The sequence below is a fragment of the Stegastes partitus genome, unplaced genomic scaffold (genome assembly GCF_000690725.1).
Source record: "Stegastes partitus isolate 25-593 unplaced genomic scaffold, Stegastes_partitus-1.0.2 Scaffold71, whole genome shotgun sequence".
Classification (NCBI taxonomy): Eukaryota; Metazoa; Chordata; class Actinopteri; family Pomacentridae; genus Stegastes; species Stegastes partitus.
Window position 1 is genome coordinate 938,459 of NW_007577802.1, and position 21,896 is coordinate 960,354.

The 21,896-nt window shown below is 41.0% G+C and overlaps 1 protein-coding gene across 1 annotated transcript in view; it reads left to right on the forward strand.

Moving 5' to 3' along the window:
• The window catches only part of col27a1b (collagen, type XXVII, alpha 1b), an 80,327-nt gene that overhangs the window by 16,723 nt on the left and 41,708 nt on the right, over positions 1 to 21,896 (forward strand). The window contains exons 5-12 of the mRNA XM_008276432.1: positions 1,883 to 1,936; positions 5,616 to 5,669; positions 5,756 to 5,809; positions 13,355 to 13,399; positions 17,894 to 17,947; positions 19,117 to 19,161; positions 19,882 to 19,935; positions 20,801 to 20,845. Coding sequence (XP_008274654.1) covers positions 1,883 to 1,936; positions 5,616 to 5,669; positions 5,756 to 5,809; positions 13,355 to 13,399; positions 17,894 to 17,947; positions 19,117 to 19,161; positions 19,882 to 19,935; positions 20,801 to 20,845 — 405 coding nt within the window. The remainder of the gene's footprint in view (positions 1 to 1,882; positions 1,937 to 5,615; positions 5,670 to 5,755; positions 5,810 to 13,354; positions 13,400 to 17,893; positions 17,948 to 19,116; positions 19,162 to 19,881; positions 19,936 to 20,800; positions 20,846 to 21,896) is intronic.

Genomic DNA, 21,896 nt, shown 5'->3' on the forward strand with positions numbered 1-21,896 from the left:
GACACATGAACAGCAAACCCGACGAAAAAGCATTAAACTGAGAAGTCAGTTAAAATAAGTTAATCATGTCAGCAGTTTATTAACCAAAACACACTTTTCATTATGTTTTGACATTTTATAGACCCGACAGAAAGTTAATTAAAAGCATAAAAAGATTGGCAGGTTAATCATTATGAAAACATGCTAAAGTTCAGTCGCAAAAACCGCCAGAACGGTGATCTCAGGGAGGCAATTAGCACTTAGTTAGCAGCGAGTTCTCGACTCTTAATAAATAAATAGGAGCTAAGGCCCTTTTAATGTATGTTATACTGCAAAATCATCACAGTGTTTCCATGCGTGCAGTCCAGCGGAGGTGTTAGCGGGTCTGTTCGGGGTTAACGGCCTATAAAAACAGTAGCGCTCCACGCGTCACTCCTGTAAAAAGCCAGTGGCCCACGTCGTAAAGCCGGTCGCAGCTCTGGCACACAGGTGCAGGCCTCAGGTGTGAGCGTGTGCTTCTGTGTTTGCTTTAGCGTGTTGGTTTATTTGCTGGTGGCCTCTAAATGGTTAGCGGCTCTTTTTCAATAATCAAGACGATGCTCAACTCCTCCTCCTCCTCTTCCTCCTCTCACCCACGTGCAGAAGAAAAAGGTGCACTGAGTGACTCATCCCATCCATTATTCTCGTCTCCGCTGGGATGTCGCCCGCCCACCTTGTCATCAGCGCCCTGCCTCCTTTACCTTCTTTACCGCAGGAATGCAATTTGTAATACTCTGTCCCGACCTCCCTATTCCTCTCCTCCTCCCTCTTTTTGCTTCGTATCTGGAGATAATGACTTCCATACGTTTTAATATCGAGCGAGTGAAGGAGGGAGGGGGAGACCGGTCTGAATAGAGGAGGAGGAGGAAATCTGTAGATGAGCTTCTGTTAAGTGCCTCCATATGTCCAGCAGCGAGCAGCCTGCAAGGGGGATAGGTCTGGCCTGGTTTGAGAGGAAGAACTGCCTGAGCTGCTCGACTCTTTTCCTACTCCGTGATAATAGAGCTCAGATAAATAGCGGCTGGATCACCCGCCTGTACACTTACACCTCTTGGCCCCCGTAATCCTATCCTTCACTTTTACCTCCAGCTCGAAGGGGGGGGAAAAAAAGGGTCTCTTCAATGGAAAGTCTGAAAAAAAAAACCTCCAAAGAATGGGCTTCAGATACAGTAGCTTCCTGTTCCGAGCATGTTTCAGCGCTTTAAATTTTTTCTCTGGAGAAGATTTCTCCCTGCTCAGCGTTTTCATCCCCAGTTGAACCGACGACTCTTCACTTGGATGCCTTCGGGAAGTTGCGGCTTTAATTTTTCCAAACAATCCTTCTTTGCAGACTGCTTGAATTTATGGTCCCCTTCAAAAAAAAATAAAAAAAATGTGGAAAAAAAAGATCTCCTCATTCTCTGCACCCTCTGCTCACCTGACCCGATTTGCGGTAGGAAGATGGCCCGTCGTGATAAAGTATTTGGCACCGATGGCTTGATGAATTACGCTAAAGCGCCTCATATATCACAGATACCTACAGTTTTCGTGGCACAAAGCGATTGAAGGAATACGATGTGATGGATGAGCGGCCTTCGCTTTGTGGGACCCCGGGAACCAGTGGAAAAGTGTAAAGATGAGGGAAAATCGCATCCATATGTCATAACTTAGACACATGAGGCGGGCAGCAGACACAGTGTGTCCATACACAAACACAGAGGGACCTCGGGGCACCGCCGGCCTGCCCCGTAACACACATACATCTGCAAATACCTCACATATAGAGCTGACTCCCCGCCCCCTCCTCTTGGAAATGGAGGTCTGCTTAACGACCCCCTCGCTCACCTTTTAGTCTTCTCTTAATCATGTGTGTCTCTGTTTTCAGGGTCCTCCCGGCCCACATGGAAATCCTGGCCGCCCCGGACTGCCTGGAGCGAAGGTATTACGGCATTAATGATTCAATAATGTTGAAGGAAAACACTTAATCTACACCGCAATAAAAGGATCCAGACTCCAATCATTTCCTGGTTTTTGCGAGCCAAAGAGTTAATGGAACACTCTTTGATTTCACATCCTGCAACCAAAACAATTTCAAAGCGCTGGAATCTGCTAGCCTTGTCAAATTGATTGACCGCTGCTACTATTATGTAATGATAATCATAGATTAAATAATAAAGCTGGCGGTGTTTAAGGTTTTTATTTTTTTTTCCCGCAAGAAAGGACCAGAAACAATAAATTCAACCTTCCAGAAAGTATTGCCTGCCCGGCTAAAACTGATATATCTTATTTCTATGAGCCAGACACCTCCATTGTTTTCCAGATACGAATAAAAACACTTCATCGAGCCCCACTGGTGTCGCGTTCCCACACAAAACAAAGAACATGGCCACCGTTCTGAGTCGATTCAACCTCCACTGTCCTGTTATCTGAAATACTCACTAACACAAGAAAAAGTTTCCAATCCAATGATTTACTTCTATTTGATTAATGTTCGCCAACAACTGCAGTACATAACTTTTTTTAAGAAAAAAACGAAAACCCTAAAAAAAAATGAATAGGTATCGGTGACCCCTTTTTAAAGGGGAACCAGAGAAGTTGTGCACATGACGTCCAGCAAAAAGTACTAGTTCATCCAACCATCGTCAAATACATTGTGTGTCTGAAGCGAGATGCTATCAACGTTATTTTCACTGTCTCATGAAAAAGACATTTAAAAGATGTTATTTGACAAATGCTCTCACATCTTCAACAAGTAATCGAATAACCAAGAAAATAAACAACAGACGAATTGAAAATAACGGTTAGTTGCAGCCCTAAAATCACATTTGACTGTTTTACAGTGTATTCAAAAGACAAACTCTTTGGTTAAATCAGTGCAGAGGTGACAAACTCCCACGTCAATGAGAGTTTAGTAATAAAAAGGCACTTTTATCACCTCCAGACACTGATTTTCCCTTTTTTTTCGCCACCTTAGATAGTTTTTCCTGCGTTGCATGCGTTGATAAAAGCCATCCCGTGAGTTCTGAAGTGTGTGTTCAGATCTGCGGCCTTTTCAAAGTGTTTACACCTTACAGGCCAACGCTCCCTCGTCTTCAGGCTGGCCGGAGGGAGACTCATGATTCAAGAGTTTTTATTTGTCGCATGCTCTTACAGGATGTGCAGTGAAATGTAACGTGACTGTTTTTCCTCAATAATAGAACATTCTTTTAAAAAATAATGGTAAATTGCATATTATACCTCATAAGGTTTGTCTTTAAGTATCATTGGCTGAGTGCTACAGACAGAGCTGAGAAAAACAGCAAATATTGCTTATTTTTGGTCAATAAGATTTGACAATAGGAAAAAAAAAACTGAATAATTTCACACTTACCCCTTTTTTTTATATGGTCAGAAATTATATTTCTATAAACAGGTCTGTGTTTTCAGTTGTGATCAGCTCACGATTACAAAAACCTCAAAAGTTACGCAAAAGTTATGAGCATCCATCCATTATCTATACACCGCTTAATCCTCACTAGGGTCGCGGGGAGCTGGAGTCTATCCCAGCTGACTCAGGGTGAAGACAGGGGACACCCTGGACAGGTCACCAGTCTATCACAGGGCTACACTTAGAGACAGACAACCAAGCACACTCACATTCACACCTACAGACAATTTAGAAAAATTATGAGCATTTAAAGTCAAAAAGAATTGTTTTTAGTTATCAAGCACTTTTTGAAAAACCTGAATTGAATCAATATTTGCTGTGATCAGCTCCAATTTAAGCCTTTTTCATTTTGCAAGACCAGATGATTCCTATATTTTGGCTATATGTGATCTTAGTAGATTCACAGTGGAGCAGTTCCTACATGAGGTCTGTAACGTGGAGCTTTTCAGGGGTACAAGTAGTTCTAACCAGAAAAATGTTCCAGTGATGTAAATAAAAACAATGAAATAAATGGCAGAACTTTATATAAGACACAAACACATCATATTCCTTTTAGGCTCCACGTTTAAACGAGGATACCTAAACAATGTAAATTTGAAAAGCGAGGGTTTGTTGTGTTTTTTTTTCTGAGTCATCCAGTGTTTGTTTGTGATTTCACTTCGTTTGCATGTCTGAGGTCAGACACTCTTGGCTTCTTCTACTCACTTGAAAAGCCATTTGTTTTCCCCCTCAGGAGAAAACAGCAGTTTTTAAGGTTTTTTTTCTGTCTCGCTAATTTGCATGTACTTGACACCGGCCCGCGTCGCAGCCGATTCCACTTCTCATCAGAGCTCAAGAGTGTGTCAGTCTGAAATCACAAAGAGGGTCTTCATGTTGTTGGAATAACACGGAAAATTGGTCCTATTTCAAACCTGTACCTAATCCGTTTGAATGCATTGGATTTCAGCATTTTCCACACTGTCTTTTTAGCATTAAGAAGAAACCCTAATTGATACCACACTTTGGCCTGCTTTAAACAGGGAAAAACCATAACTCTTATTTTGTACATATGTGTTAGCTGGAGCCCGAATGAAAAGCCTGGGCCGGCTTAGTTTGACCCATTTGCACACAAACCTCAAACAGCAGACTGTCTGCTCTGGCACAGTTCTCTGCTCGGAGAAAAATGAAGCAGTCGGATGAAAACACGCTGAATTTTGTTGTGAGCGTTTCACCTTTTCTGGATGTGACGATAATAAAGCGAGACAAGGTAATGTTCGGTCACAAAACTACTGTAAGTGGACGTAAAAATGAATGAAAGCACAGAATAAAATCAGTGGAAGGCGCAAGTGCTTATTAAGGTTTCCAGCTTTCAAAAGAAATTACTTCTTTCTCAGCTTAAACTCTTTAGATAATCTTGCTGAGCTGAAACGGTGAAACACGGTGTTGCTCTTGGCTGCAGGATCGATCCTGTAAAGAAATCAGTCTGGAGAAAAATTCCCCCCCAAAAAAACCTGCTTGATGCCAAGTTGTAGCTAAAATGGACATGAATGGACGATGTACTGTAAATGGGAAATGTTGTGTTTCTCTCAAATAAAATGTTTTCTACTGAAGCAGTGAATGTTTTTCCATCTCCATCAAAAAAACGACCCCCATACTTCTTTAAAAACGCTCCTTAGCTGCAGGATTGTACTCGAATGCATCACGTTACAGCATTGCCTCCACGCCCAGCCCTCGATTTATGAGATGAAATGCGTTTGCAATCAGCTGATAACACACAGCTATTGTTGGATTACAGTCCAATGCTGTAACATTATTTTTATCCTTTACATGATAAGCGCCGGAAATGATCTATTTCTCCTTGGACTTGTAACATTATCATTGCTCTTTCACAATCGGACATCGAACGCTGACCCAGACTGCACTGACAGGATTCCCACTGCCCGAAAAGGGAGAAGAATGTACACGGTCACTCCCCATCGCTTCTTGCTGGGCTTGGTGTAAACCGAGTTACAGGAGGGCATAAATGAACTCCACGTTTGTGTAAATACAACCGGCAGACTCGCTAATAAGTAGGATGAACTCATTACTCTGTGATGGGGTAAATGTAAGCTGCAAGTGGCAGGAAATATTCAATGAACATATCTTGCTGCTGGAAAAGTGTCTTGAAAAGCATAAAAAACAGCTTTTTTTTTTTCTTGTTTTTATGTTCCAGGGTCACAAAGGAGATCCTGGACTGTCCCTTGGTCAAGCCCCGAAAGGACAAAAAGTACGCATTTTGTCATTTTTTTTGTCTGAAACATTAGCAGAAATGTTAAGTTGGTTCATTATATGTGACCTAATTTGTCCGTTTAGGGAGAGCCTGGAGTCGCGGGCCCTCCTGGACTGCCTGGCCAAGATGGACGAAAGGTAAAAAAAAAAAAATAAAAGCAGTTTGCACTCACAAACTGAAACTGTGCGTTTGTTTGTGTGTAAATCCACGAGGAAGTCCCTGACTGTTTACTGGCTCCGTCCCATATATGTGAAAGTTCATTTTCTTGGTGTGTGTGTCGTCTCCTTTTACATCCTCGCAGTGCTTTCAGACAGAAATCACAGTGAATGAGTGACTGACTGAGCAGAGTTTTGCATTTGGAGGATCAGTAAATCAAGCGCACACTCGACCCGAGGCCTCTCGTAGCTGCCTTTGAAGGCGGAATCCGTCAGATTGCTGTGTTTGGAGGGTCGAGCCAAACATGAATGTTTGAGCTCTTGTTTGGAAAGCAGCCTAACAAAATGCAGGCGTCAAGGAGCGCACCTGTGTTCTGGCTCCTCTGTGGGTTGGAATATTAAAGGCTTTGGCTATCAGTTCCGTTACATCATTGCCATCACAGGCCCTCGAATGCGATGATGAAGGCAGCTGAGGGGGAAAAAAAACGAAGATTACTGGATGAAAAGTTTTACACGCTTTCTCCAAATGTTATGTCATCGGCTCTCCGGGGAGCAGTTCTTCTGAAAAAGTAGGACAAGTTGTGAATGTGGGTTAGTTCTGTGATCTGGTTCCGCTCAGGAGCGACACTATTTGACTTTGCATACCGCAGCGCTGGGTTATCCTGACAGAGAGTGATGGTAAGCAGCAGTGAGGCTCCGTGGCCTTGTGCATTTTATCCTTGGCCTTTTCCCAAGACCCTCTCAGTAATTACACATCTCAAGTGGGCCAGGGCCTGTTGGGGTTTCCTACTATTGCACAGTGTGCAAACGAAATGGTACACTTTAAATGACTCCCTGCGCTTCTACGTATAGCTTCTTTGAACACAATAGTTCCGCATGACTGCAGTTTTTTTTAGCCAACGTGTGGCTCATTTACTCACATGTATAATCAAGCAAAGTGGTAAAAGTCAGTCGTATGCAAATCTTTAACCCGCTCACCTCCAAGGACTTTCTGGGCTTTTGTTCCATCTTCAACATTTTTACTCGCTGTGGGCTCAATTTTTACTGCAGGGTGAAGTCCTGCACCTCTGTGAGAACAGCACAACCACATCTAGAAGCAGAACAAACAAACAAAAAGTCCTTTAAGCAGCATTACACAGTTAGAACACCATAATCATAAGACAATGAAAAAACTGGATTTCTTGGATTTTTTATTTTACAAAAAAATGTAAAAATTGGAATCAACATGTACAACATTTTTGTCGGCCTGTGTCGTCAATGTTGAAAAAAATTCATTGTGACTCTAGACACACCAAAGATTTCACTACGTATATGTTGAATTTGTTTCCATATTTGTCTCCTGTCTGCCTGCAGTTCAGCCTGGTTTAGTTCAAAGTATTTTTTGTTGAGTGAATGTTGGCTTCACGAATTTGTGCAGAATTTTTTGTGCTTCTACAGAATTTGGGGTGTTTTTGGTTAATTCTTAGTAAGACGTGTAGAATAAAGGGATTTCAATGAAATATTATGATTTCCCAGTGACAGTTTGTCTGAAAGTTGGTAATTCTCCAATAATCCTGCCTGTTTTTACAGATTCTACCTCTGATAAATGGGATAATTTTGGCCATTTACAAAACAAAACAAAACAAAAAACACATACCACGCCTTTCAAAGCCTTTTTGGGTTCATAAGGTTTAAAAAAAAAAAAAAAAAAGAGGCCTCAAACACACAAATAATTGCATGCATTCTTTTACAAGTCCAGTTATTTCCTCCTAACAGCTGTAACAGTAATATTTTAGCAAATGTTATCAAGAGGAGTAAACAATGTACTTGCTGGAAACTATTTTCTGTTTATGTATCGCATTTGGTGCATTAGTGAATATTTACAGCAGCACGGAGACGAGGGATTAATGGTTGTCTCTCAGATCAGTTCATTGTTTTGATGTTTTCATGGGATTTGTTGATATAGAATCACACCAGGCTCATCCTTCAATCATGATCGGACACCCTTTACTGCTTCAGTTTCACAGACGATCAGATCTGCAGCTGAGGTTCAACAGTGATGGTTGATTCCAATAAGCAGCAGGAGTCACAAACTCTTCCACAGCCACTCTTCTTGCCTTCTTTACCACCAGTTACAACCAACTCATCGTCACCGGAGGAAGTCACAACTTCATTTCCAGCATTTCCTCGAGATTCCACTTCTTAGCAGTGAGAATAAACCTTGGAGAAAAAAAGCTCTTAAGCCACTGAGGGATGCAAAAACTCTCCTCTAAAACCCAAACGTATCAGATTTATTTAGGATTATGAGCTTTTCAAGAAGGAGGACCCACCCAACTTACATACTGTAGTGTCAGATTATCGTTAGAGATGTAAATGAGGAGTTCTGGCGTTTTACAGTTTTGCAGGTTACACCCTGTTTTCATTCAGAAATTTTGAGTCACCTGATGGTCCGCTGCAGCCGCATATGATGAGAAAGTCATGAAAGCTTATGTAAAGAAAATCTACAGACGGAGCTTTCTTTAAAGTACACTTGACAGCTTATGATGACCCTGCTCCTTTTGTGGCCTGCTGTCAGAATTATGTTGTGGTGAAGATAGAAGCAAAAAAAACAAAATGAATCCGTACAGTGAAAGGTCACAGCGAGGTCAGAATTTGGACGCCAGAAGGAATGCAAATTAGAAAATGGCTGTTACGCAATGTGAGAAAACTTTTGTAAGCAACTTTATTTCTCACTCAGACACACACACACACACACACACACACACAGCCTTGTCCTCATTTGGGACACAATAGTGCAATAATGCCTTTGGCGGGAGCTCCAGCAGTTTGTTATGCAATCGGACAGGGCTGACTATGAAAAACCATCTGGTGCGCTCAAGGTTCCTCCATTCACTGTAGCACTGCGGAGGACCTTAAAAAAGACAGACCTCTCCTCGTCTGGTGACTCATGGAACATGGAGTCATGGGAAAAAGTTGATATTCTTCCTGCTGATTTATGGTAATTGTGGATTTTTTGCTGGGCGTGCACCAGCGTCCTTGTAACAGACTCCCTTTTTCTTGTTCTTGCGATCAGTTCAGGTGGAATTGTGGTCTGCAGCGAGTTGCCCTGAAAGGAAGTGACTGCTGACAGCCATACAAAGTATTAAAATGCAGCTAATAAAAAGGCAATCAGCCACCAGACACCTCATTGCTTGCAGCTGTTCTCGACTCTTTTTTTTTTCTCTCGATAACTTGAAGCCAAAACTCCTTATAGTGCACTTTCACATTTTACAGAAATTACATCACTTGCCACACATGAAGCTCGGGGTTCATTCTCTTGTCCGTCTAACCAGCCAGTAAAATATGACTTGCCACAGCTTGATGTCCTTCCCCCCCTCTCTTTTTTTTTTTTTTTGCTGACTTTTCTGCTGGCCTGTTGCCAGGGGAAGCTTTTCTCACTGTGTGTAAAGTTGTAATGGGAAGGCTGCCTGGGAGTCAGGCAGCGGTCGGGACTGTAAAGTAAGAAGGAACTGTGTGTCAAAGCGAAACACTGTGGAGAGTATTACCAATTCTGGACCGACGTGCCTTTAATGCAGCCAGCTCTGATCATGGCACGCTGGAATAACACTCAACTTTTTTTACGAGGTGTGCAGCTCTCCACATTTTTTCCTTCCTGCTCCTCAGCTTTGTATAATAACATTCTCATGCCTTCATTTGCCGAGTCTGATCTGTCCAAGAAAGACGGTTTTCCAGGTGAGAAGAAGAAGAAGTTTCTGTGTTCTAATAAAAAAACGAAATTAAAACTGATGAAAAGAACAATGTGGAGGCTGCTGCTGCTCTGCCTCTTTGCTGCAGGGTTGATCTGGTGCGAGTTACGCTAATTAAAACTGTTTGCTCTTCTTAGAGAGGGAGAACTAATGGAGAATGTGATCCACGTTGGATTTACACAACTGTGAAACTTGTCCAACTTTTCTTTTTTTTGTCCATATACAACACACACACATGCACACTTCAGGGACAGCCTCCTTTTCCCTCTTTTTTTTTTTTTTTTTTTACTGTACTCAGCTGTATCGGCTGTGCTGGAAGGCCCGGACGCATTCTTTTGTCCTTCCGCGACTTCATTGCTTTTGGCTCCTGCAGGAGACTCATCTACTCCCAAAAACCCTATAAAATACTTCCAACTCGCTGCACATTGCTGCCTGTCTGCAGATAAATAGAGAAATAATCAGGAGGTTGACAGAACCAGACTATAACAGAGAATTACTGTGGCCAATGAACCAGCATCTGGCTCCAATCTGTGTCCAAAAAGCTGCAAGGAGATGTGACAGAAAATTAGAATCTTGAAAAATAGTTGCCTTTGTGTTTATTTATTTCTCTGCGAGGACTTATTGGACTCAGGAACCGGCTCTAAGACCGGAGTCTCAGCTGATTGCTTTGCAGCTATGGGATAGCTGTAATACATTTTCTGAAAACGCTCCAGCGACGTGCTGTTAATGTCCTTTCTCAGTTAAGATGATGCACTAGACTGATTCTGGACTTTTTATCAATACAAGACGTCAACCTGCCAGCCAGATTTGACGTAGCACCTTCAGGCGTGTCAGTCTCACTCTGCCGGGCCCTCCACTGGGTCCATCAATATTAACTCACGTTCTCCAGACAAAAATGTTTTCAAACCCGCAAAACTCCTTTTTAAATTTTAATCCACACCAAACGTGTCAGGCTCTGTTTCTGCAAAATGCGTGTTAAATGATTCACAAGGTGTACAAGCTATAGAATATTCCCACTTTGAATTTTAGGGTTTAATATTTTATCGATTGTAAGCACCAGAATGCCTGAATGGCGTGTTGGTAGTAGACACAGACTCTGCTAGGCTATACGGTGTGTTGTGTTGCAACAAAGTTTCTGTAACTTTAAAGCAGAAATATTAGTAAAAACAAAAATGTCAAGAGTTCATTTATAAAGACCGTTTATAGTGTTTGATTTCTTGCAGACAGTTTATCATAACTTGTGTCTGCCTTTACTGAGTCAATGTCTCGTGGTTGTAGCTTCTTATCTAACAAACAGTATCGAGAGTTGTCCTAATCTCCTAATCTCCTAATCAAAATGTCAAACTTTGTGGAAGTGGAAAATCTAAATTTAAAGGTCCCATTCGGTGAAAGTCCATTTTTATTGTGTTTGTCTTAAGAAGTTGTAGAGGTAAAATAAAAGCCGTCCACTAGCCTCCCTAAACTCAATAACCTTCACTAGCTTTTGCATCCGTTTACTTCTCTCCTGCTTTCTGTGCTCACATTAGCTCCACTTTAGTGCAGCTGAATTCCCAATAAAGCTGTTCTCTATTACGTGTTTTACTGTTTCTGCTGTCAGACCACTAAATGAGTATAAAATTGTGACGGAAACATCTTAACTACGTCTTAACCGGCCGTCACTTCCACGCTGGCGGTCTGCACCGGACAAACGCACCAAATAAAGACAGATTTGCAGTGAATTCACAGTGAAGTCATATTTTCATGTACAATGAGAAAAAGAAGTGATAAAAAGTCAAGTATTTTGCGGAGAGAGTTTTCTTCCTGAAGGGGGCATGGACAGCAGTAGCTTAGCTGTATTTAAAGCACTGAAACAACCCATTTAGAACATTAGAAAATTAGAAATACTTTTTTTTAAAATGGTGGAATACTGTAGCATTCAAAAATGGTGGAGATAGTGAATATACTTGCAAATATCTGTGAAATAAGTTCAACCGATATCAATAAAGGAAAGCAGTGTCATTTTATGATCACGCATAAAAAGAACAAATTACTGTTTGTAAAGTAGAATCAATATATACAGCAGATGTGAATATAGATTATTCATGTTGACATTGATTACAATTATGTGTTGTTTTTGACGTGTTTTAACACGTAAATTCATACTTTTGTCTGTGATTTGACCAGTTCTGTAATGCAAGGTGGCTCGGTGGTTAGCACTGTTGCCTCGCAGCAAGAAGGTTGCCGGTTCGCATCCCGGTGGGGGCACCGGGATCTTTCTGCGTGGAGTCTCCATGTTTTCTCCGTGCAGCGTGGGTTCTCTCCGGGTTCTCCGGCTTCCTCCCACACAGTCCAAAAACATGTTGAGGTTAATTGGTGATTCTAAATTGTCCGTAGGTGTGAATGTGAGTGTGCTTGGTTGTCTGTCTCTAAGTGTAGCCCTGTGATAGACTGGTGACCTGTCCAGGGAGTCCCCTGCCTTCGCCCTAAGTCGGCTGGGATAGACTCCAGCCCCCCATGACCCTAGTGAGGATTAAGCGGTGTATAGATAATGGATGGATGGATTATCTGTAACTTTAAAACCAAGGAAAATCTGTAAATTGACAATAAACGTTATTTTTTACAGTGTGCAGTCTTGAAATTGTCCATCTTTGCAGTATTTTGAGGTGAAAAGTTGAACGATACATTCTGGAGACGTGACACTTTCATTAACTTGCTGAAAAAGGTGCACAGTATGGGACCTTTTGGAAGTAAGCAGCTGCTTCTGGTTATGGTTTCACATTGAAATTAGGCGTAATCCTGTTTAAAACTCTTACATTTAGTCACATTTCCCTTCATTACTGCCACCCACTGACTGTAAGAAGACTAATCCTCGTATTTGCACTCTGGCTGCGGGTTGGAGTTTACTTTGTGTGGATCTCTTGATCGTGGCTTGTTTGTTTACTCTGATACTAATTTTTCAAGCGTCTGCCTGCCTGTAGTTTACTTGTTATGCAGCTGACAGGCCAACACAGCTGGTGGTTAATGACTTTACAGTTGAGAGGATCGACTTGTTCTTCCCTCTGAGATGACTTCGCTTGACTCTATCTACGCTACCATGGGCCTTGATCGTGGAAAGATTAATACATTTTGTAACCAGCTGGCATGCTCATTTGAGATCACAGTGCATGAAGGTGACCATTAATTACCCTTTTGGGTTTCACGTGCTACCGCCTAATTGGTTTACTGGTCTAATTAATGCAAGATGGTTCAGAATTGTTTTGTCAGAGTGCAGCGGTAGCAATGATTAGACAAAACCCAAAGCCAAGTCGTTGGGCTGAAACAGTAAATAAAAACTGCATTGTTCTTGTGCAGAAATCGTAAGTAAGTGCTTTATTCAGGGTTAACCAGCCAGCGCTGCCGATAAGTGGTCTATTAGTTTCACAGCTATTAAGGTTGTCTTTGCTGTGGAGCCTTTTAAACGAAGCCTTCCAGGTTTTTTATTAAGTTATTTCGTTCTACTTTTTTTTATATATATATAAGGAAACAAAGTCATGTTCTCTCTGAGGCAATTGGAAAATCCTCCAACATAATTTCAGCCCCTGCAGAGCTGACTGAGACGCTCTTAAATACAAGGTGATAAACTCTACAACAACAAAAATTTTAATTGAATTTGGTCATTGGCCATTAAATACGTGCTACCCAAGACGGACGTAATCTCGTTCTCCAAAGCGCATCATTTAGCATCGTGCCTCCCTGTGGTTTTATGATCAGAATTTATACGCCACAGCGTTTGACTTATTGTTGGATGTGCAAAACTCTTAACTTCTTGTTTCTCCATCAACAGGGACAAAAAGGTCATCCTGGTCCTTGTGGTCTCCCAGGTGAACCTGTGAGTATTTTTTAAAAATTTCCTGATTCATGGTTGCAGTTTAATGTACAGTGATGTAAACGTTTAGAGCGGCAGATAACTGCAAAGGTCAGACAAATTTTATATTTTGTCATATAAGCACCAACATCAGGCTTCATGCCACACAAATTTTCAAATTGGCACCAATTTTTCAAGATGGCTGCCATTTCCGATATACAATCCTGTATATTTTTACAAAGCATGATCTTGTAGAGCTTGTGTTTGCTTTTTTTTTTTTTTGCCAAATATATATGGAATCTGGCATGTAAAATCCAAATTTTGTCACCAAGCACCAAAATTGGCCCTCATGCTGCACAAATTTTCAAAATAGCAACAATTTTTCAAGATGGCCGCCATTTCTGACAAACACTCCGAGATGTTTTCACACTACATCATCTTCAAGAGCCATTTGCTTGGCCTTGCTCTCAAAATATATGCAATTTAGAGTGTAAAATTCAAATGTGCATGTTCTAATGCATGTTAAGAACTAGCTTTTGGCCACAGGTGCAATCTGAAGTGGATCCCAGTTCTGTTTCTCATGGGTTGTGACATTTATTCAGCATTCCAGGGAAAGAGTAAGACATTAACCTGGCAGATATGATGATGTTTACATGTTCTGTATATTTTAATCTGACCTTAATCTGTAAACACTGTGTATCAGTGTTAATATTTACTTTTCCGACCACCGTAAAATCTTGTCAATTCAAAATACCCGAGTGAATTTATAGTCTTGTTGGTATCAATAAGCTTGAATTAACTCCCTTTAATTCAATAAAATGTGCTATTCCATTATGACTTTGGATTAATGAGACTTTAGATGCTTTTTATTGCTAGAATTGAATCCTAAGGTGAGACAATGTTGATATAAAAATTGGATCACCAGGTTAAAAGATTAGTTGTTGTTTTTTTTTTAATGGCCTCCATTTTGGACATTTTTTTTTCTAAATGAGTGGTCTAAAAGTAATGGATTTGCCAAATTTGATGCTTGCATGAGATATTTCGTGGTTTTTCAGTTGTCAGACCCACTCGTTACCATGTTTACATTCTTATCCATCTTGACGAGCTGTCAGGGAGGCCCCAGATTTATTCTGAAGTTGGCCCTCCCATAGCCCTGTTCTCGAAACCATGGAGTCAGTTTGTGACACTGAAACAGCCTAAATCCACAGAACAACCGTGGCGAGGTTTCCGAGGCTCTCGAAACAACCAACCTGCCAAATGGCTTGAAAAACTGTACAAGTGCACTGAGGATGATTTGTGCTGGTTTAAAGGGAAAGAGGTCGTTTTGCCAAATATTGATTTGCTTGAGGTTTACTGCACTTTGCACAAGTTGAATTGACAAATAAAAACAATTCATTGAATTATTTTCACAAGCCTCCTGGCTTTACTTTCTCAGCGGTGCGCTGTACGTCACAGATTTCCTCTCATGCATAATCCTTTTTTCTCTCATTCGAAGCGACTGAATCCAATGCGTTCTGTTTATCTGTCTCACGGCTGCAGCGTCAGTGTGTGTTAACTGTATGTCGGTGCATGTTTACTTACCAAACAGACGAGCTGAGAGCATACAGAGACGGTTCCCACAAGGCCTCGGCACGTCTTTCCATTTATAGTTACAAAACAGGAGAGAGAGAGAGGGGAAGGGAATGACAGAGAGAAAAATATTAACACGGAGATGTTGGGTTGGTAAAAAATAGCAGCAGCAGTGACTCTACACTTAGGGAGTTAGAGACATTAGACACAAGTTGTCCGGGAATCTTGGCGGGAAGAGATTTTTGGCAGAGGTACAAGTAGGCTAAATAGTTCGAGCACCCTAGGTCATTCCTCTTCCTTCTCCTCCTCCTCCTCCTCCTTCACTGCTTCCTCCCTGAATCCAAAGTCTGCGTAGTATCTCTGAGAAGAATGTGCCGTGTCACAATGAAACGGTCTTTTTCTGCCTCTTCTAGCTTTGAAAAAGACACAAACAACAGACGGTGTAACATCCAGATCTGTTTTTTTGTTGGTCTACAGCATTCTGAGACTTGTGACTTTAGCTACTGCAGTTGATTTAGTTGTTTTCTAGTCCACTAAACATAAAACGTGGCATTATTTTGTTGTTACTGCGGACGCTCCTGATTGACTGTTAGTCTGGCGGAACTTGTTTATTAGTTACAGGTACTCTGTGGAGATTTCTAGTGAGCAAACCTGTTTACTTTCACACTATAGTATGTTGCTTGCATCCTCAAGAAAAAGCAAACAGGTTCACTGCAATTTCTTCCTCATAAACACTTGCAAATTAGATTTTTATTCTATTTTTTTTTTACATATGTGCATCCTCGTGTTATTAGAGTTCATTGCTCCAACGTGCCCAAAACTTATAGATTCCACAAGTTACCTTTAAATGAGTCCCAGTTTTTGTTTCAGATAATTCTATATTCTTTTTAGTAATGCTTGGCCTGTTTTGCAATAACAACATCTTGTTGCATAGTATTTCTTACTTACATTCAGTGTTCTTTCTAGTAGGTACACCTGTGCAGTTTTATGCAATCCAGTACAACAGTTCTACATTAAAGTGTAACGTTACGACATCTGATTAGGTTTGAATTTTTAATAACATTTCGTTGGACTGTGTTTCTCATATTCTGCATGTAGGCAAACAGGATGCACAGAAGACGAGAAACAAGACCTTTAGCTGGTTTAGCGTCAACAAAAATGCGACATTGAGAGCTTCCTGAAGATGAGCAGTATACGGCTAAATAGTTTTTTTTTAAAGACATGAAAATGTGATTGGAAACGTTGCAGTTAGCAAATCGCAAAGGCCACAGGTTAGGATGTATGTTCTGCATTGTGTCCAGTCAGTGGTTTCACAAATTCATGCCGTCCTCTTTCATCAGAAGTGGTCCACCAACAACAAGGAAAATATCACACTTGTGATGCCAAAAATGACCCCTAAACCAGGAACAGATTTGGAGAATGTATTCCCAAAAGAAAGCAGCATTTTTTTATGATTATTACTGCATTTATTTAATTCTACACAGTCACAGCTTTGGAGATAATTGTTCTGTGCAATATACCAACTTAAAAAACGTGATGAATAAACACTGGAAGTAATTCATACCTTTAATCCTTGCATGAAAATAAGGAGCAGGTAATAATTTGATGGTATCTCGTGTTCATGCTTCATCGTGCTTTACCTTTTTAGCATGACCATATAGCTTTATTTTTTAATGCTGCAAGATGCATCATGAGTGAAATAAGCAGTGAACAACATGGCCGAGCACTTCCACCTTAAAACTGCAGTGTAGCGCACTGGTGGAAGTCTCAAAAAGATGTGACTGAACAAGCGTATAAAACCAAAGGAACCGATCCTGTCTACTTGCAGGGATCTTCTGTATCATTAATGTCCCTCAAGACTGGTTCCTGTACGATTACATACTCCAATCTTAAAACTTATAATAGTATAGCGTAGAGCAGTTTTACAGTGTTGGAGCAAAGTTGCAGGTGAGCTGGTGTGCTGAAGCTGCTGGGAGAGGCGGGGACTTCATAGATCTGCACATCTAAGCCATTTTAGGGCAGGAAGGGATCATTTTCATGGAAAAAGACGTTTTCATATGTAAATTTGATGGGCAGAAATGAGCGTTTAGGGGTTTAATTAATGAGAAAAGAGCAAAATTCTCCCCCAATCATTCAGCCCTAATATAAAGTATGTTATTCAGTCCTGTTGTATCGGACCGCATTACAGGAGACGAACCCAATAATTACACCTATTGCCTCTAATACTACTTCAGCTAATGCAGCTGCTACTACGACCGTTGCTTCTCTGATTCATGATTGTTATTGATGATACATTATCGTTTTGGTCTCTGTTAACATTCTAATTATTATCTAATGTTCCCAGGAAACTGAAAATACAGAAACCCAATCTGTTGCCAGCGTGTGATGAATGCGGTCGGCTTGGGCCTGTAATTTCTCGCATGCCTTCGCTAACTAATCTTGTTTTACTCTCCCCATACATGTAGAATTAAACATTCCTCTCCGAGGGATCCGCTCTCACCACAAGGAGGGAATGACTCATGTATTATAGTTTGCGTGTTGATGAGGATAAACACGGTAGTCTCAACAGCATGTGGCTCGACCGCATTATAATAGCACTTACTGTTGGATTAATTGAACGGCTGGAGTGGCAGCGTCTGTCGTGGCGCCTCTTTCCTGCGGCAACACCGACTCGACTAAACAAAAGGCCCTTATTGAGAAGCCGAGAGATTTAAATTCTTCTATAGGACTGTTGTTTATTGCTGCCTAAACACAGTGCTCGCTTTCAGTTTTTATTACTGTCTTTCTTAGCTTTCTATTACGCCAATCAGCGAGGCTACAACAGAAACCATGTGTGCATAAAAGAAGCCTTTTTTTTTTTTTCCTGCCTGCCATCTTTCCATCCTCTTTCTTCCTTCCTTTTGCCCTTCTTCCCTAACGTCAGTTTCTGTGCTGTCTTTGTCTCCGCAGGGTGAACGGGGAGATGATGGAAGCCCTGGGGCCAAAGGCTATCCTGGCAGGCAGGTGCAGTAAATCTAGTGTTGCGGTGCTAGTTGAGCAGGGCCACACACACACACACACTAACACACCTACACACACACACACAGCGACAAAAATAAAGCAATAAATGGAAGCTGGGATATCATCTCTATTATTGTGAATGTAGCTTTTTGGAAATTGTCCATGTCGGGGCGATTTTAATAAATCAAATTTCATTTAGTAATTTTTTTTTTTTTTACCTGCTGTCAGAATGATGAATATAACAGCAACTACAGGGGAGAGCTGGATTCTTGTATGCTTTCGGTAACTAGGAAATAATAAAATTTAAAGATATTGGATGCCCGCAACAAATCTCGGCCTGCAGCGTCTCAGCCCTAAAAAAATCTAATTTGCTAAACCCAAATAAAAAGTTTGTAGCGGATGAATGAAAGGTCCCAGGAAAAAGCATCACCTGTGGTGGAATTTTCTCAGTGATGGAAGCCTCCTGGTCTAGCGAGGAAATAAAATGTCAAAAGGTTTCCATAGTAAGCACTACCCCGGAGAAAGAAAAGGTAATAAAAGTGTGACTAATGCCACAGCTCCGCGGGTACAAATAAGCTTCTTCTGTCCTTCCAAACTGTGAGCCCCGCCGCACTTCAAGGAACAGTGTCTGACTGGTGAAGTCAAAGCTGGGGAGCGTTAGGGGTTTTTTTTTCTCTGCATTTAAAATCTGTTCCCTCTTAGCTTTAAGCAAATGTAAACTCCGAGAACAGCTGGACGCTCACTTTCGATTCCCTGAATGTTTAAGATAACGCGGAGTTCAGTCGTGGGTCTCTGTGTTTGTGCTTTAACACGCTTGCAGTGTCAGAACTCTGATCCCCATAGACACTTTAGTGGTGTGTGATGGATTAGGTTTTAGCACCCCCTACCATCTGTGGGCTGTGAATCACTGTATGTCGGTGTCAAAAAAAAGGAAGAAAAAAAAAATGCTGCACTTTGCTGTGGGGGAGCTGAGAGTTGATCTTTATAGTTGCTGGGAGAGATTATCTGTGCTGCCGGATTAGCTGACAGTGTTCAAGTATTAATGCTGCAAATGTCAGCTGTGATGCTAATTAGAGTTTTTAAAAAAAGGGATGAAAAAATGTGTGTTTATCTCTTTTCATTTTTGCAGAATTGTAACCACAGAAATGTGCTTTGTCGTCTGTTGCATTTAGGGTTTACCTGGGCCTGTAGGAAAGATGGGGCCAAAGGGAGTCAGGGTAAGTAGATGTCAGAAAAATACCACCTTAGCATCCTTTAACAATCTCTTTAAGGTGTTGGATCTAAATCCTCACACTGTCTTCCTCCCTGTTTTTGTATTCCTGCCATGCCTCCCCGCTCATCTTCCCCTGACGGCCACGGGGGAAAGAAGCATGTTTCTCCTCCGTATAATAACGCTGTTGAACTTTTGCTTTCTTAAATGAACTGTGAAATGCCTGTTAAATGAATTGCTTTAACCAATGTGGGCACATAAAAAAGTGGCCAGTGTCGTAAACACTGCTCCATGATGACGGAGACAGATGGTTTTGTTAGCAGAGTATCGCTGTTCTTGTTAATGCTAGCTAAATATCATAAAAGTATACTGCTCCGTTCACTTCGAAGCATTTAATGTCACTTGTTATTTCTCCTTCTCCGCTGAGCAGGTCTGAAACCTTCAGAGATCCCTGATGTGAGGGTATGTGCCCTTGGACTACATCGTGGAAGCCAGCACCATGCAGTCCATGGGCATATACACTTGCCTCAAGGCTTGGCTCTTCGACCAACTCGGCCGTAATCAAAACCTTGCAGCGCCATAACAGATCAAACCATCACAGCTCAAGTCTTTCTAGAGATTTTTAGACAGTCTCATTGCGTCCATTCTCTCTTTTTTTTTTTTTTGCTTTTCCATCTATCTCTGCCTTATCTGTTCCTCCACCTCCATCTTTTATTCATCTCTCCAGGGTCACATTGGCATCCCTGGGCTCTTTGGCTTTCCCGGTCCTGATGGCGAGAGAGTGAGTATTAGCGGCCGCGAGAGCGAACTGCCTACTGGGTTGCATTAGGAGCGTCCATGGGTCAAAATGATGAAATAGAAATAGAATTCATTCTTCGAGTAATGCGACACTTGAGGCAAACTTCCACCGAATCGCTATTCTGAGCCTCAAGTGGTGCAAGTTCCCGTATATTGTGTTTGATGAAGCCCGAGCCCATAGCCGTCCAGGTGAATAATGAAGTGTAGAAGATGGATTTAAATTTATTTAAACCCAGCAAGGATTCAAATTTCCTTTAACTTCCAGGGAAGTGGATAAAAAAAAAAACTTATTATCAAGTATTCTAAGGTATGTTTTTTTGTTGTTGTCGTTTGTAGCCACATTAGCTCAAATGGCACCATGTGGCACTGTGGGCCATTTGGTGCTTTGAATAAAACAGTCAAATCAATCAATTTAGATCCTGAATCTGCAAAGATGAGTCTGAAATGGCCGATTTAACTGACTTAACGATCTTACCTCAAGATCTGTTTTGCATCTGTTCTTATATTTTGATTTTATTGCATCATGTCCATCTAAAGATTAAGTTCTTGAGCACTGAAAGCTTCAGATCAGTTGTTAAATTGGCTTTTAGATATGAATTTGTCAGCTACTAATGAATAACTGAGGAATGATTATTTACATTTTGTACCGTTTTTCTGTTCCCATTTCATCCAATACTGTTGTTTTTGGTTGTATCAAGAACATCTCACCATCAAGAAGCTTTGCACTTTTAAATCTGACCATCTAATAGCTTCTGACGTTCAAAAGGATGCACTTTTATCCCTCCTTTAGCTCCTTATCCATTTTCTCCTTCCCTGTTTCTCAAGTCTGTTTTCTTTCCTGCTTCTAGGGAATTCCTGGCGTTCATGGGAAGAAGGGCAAGATGGGTAGGCCGGTAAAGTTTTCTCTCAACATACTTCTCAGAAAAAAAAAATAAAAAATGTTGCTAATGTAGCCGTACGGCAGTGACAGTGTGTTTGTGATTTACGGGCTCTTATTGTAGTGCAGAGCTCCTATAAAATGACCATAACTCTGACAGAGACTTTAGTTCAGTGTGAAGCTCCTCATGGCCTTACTCGTAAATATGTGGAAATAAAAGTACCTCTCTGGCACTGTGATGCTACTGTAGGGACTGCCAGAGCGTAAAGGGAGTTATATGCGCCTGGATAATATATCTGGATGTTGTAGAAGCACACATGTTCATAGGTCAGCAGATTATACAAAAATTCAGTTTCCCTTTAAACGTCATAAATTACTGGAAGCATGTTGGAGTGAGTTCGTTAACCCTCTGAACCTCCGGCAGCTTCTGGTCGTTTTTTTTTGCAAATTTTGTCACCGCAATATAAAGTCTTGCACCTCTGTGGAAACAACACAACTTTGGTGAGAAGTAAGGAAAACTGAAAGCAAAGTTTTATGCAGTTTGACACAGTTTTAATGTGAACAATAGTAAAAAAAAAAAGAAAGAAAGAAAGAAAAAAAAAAAGCAAACTTGAATTTCTTTGATTATTTTCATTTATTTAACAAAAAAAATAAAATAAAAATAATGTAAAAGAATAAACACATACAACATTTTTCCTACAGATGTTACCAACACTGGGAAAAAATCGTATTTTCCATGTTATATGTATTTTACTTCTTGCGTTTTTACTTTATTCCCTTACTCGTCTCCTGTGCTTTGTGTAAACACTGCCTGCGGTTTAGCCTGGTTTCACCAAAAAGTCTCTGATTTTCTGTCATGGGACTGTTGGTCACGGCTGAGTCATTCATGGTCTCCAAATTGTGCTGAGGAGTGCAGAATTTTTTGCCTTTTACAGAATCTGGCTACTCCACATGTTTTAGTTTTGGTGAATTTTTAAAATGAAATATGTAGAATTAAGCGATTTTAATGAAATATTAAAATTTTATACCCCCAGTAGAAAGGCCGTGGAGGAGCTGGTGACCGTCTA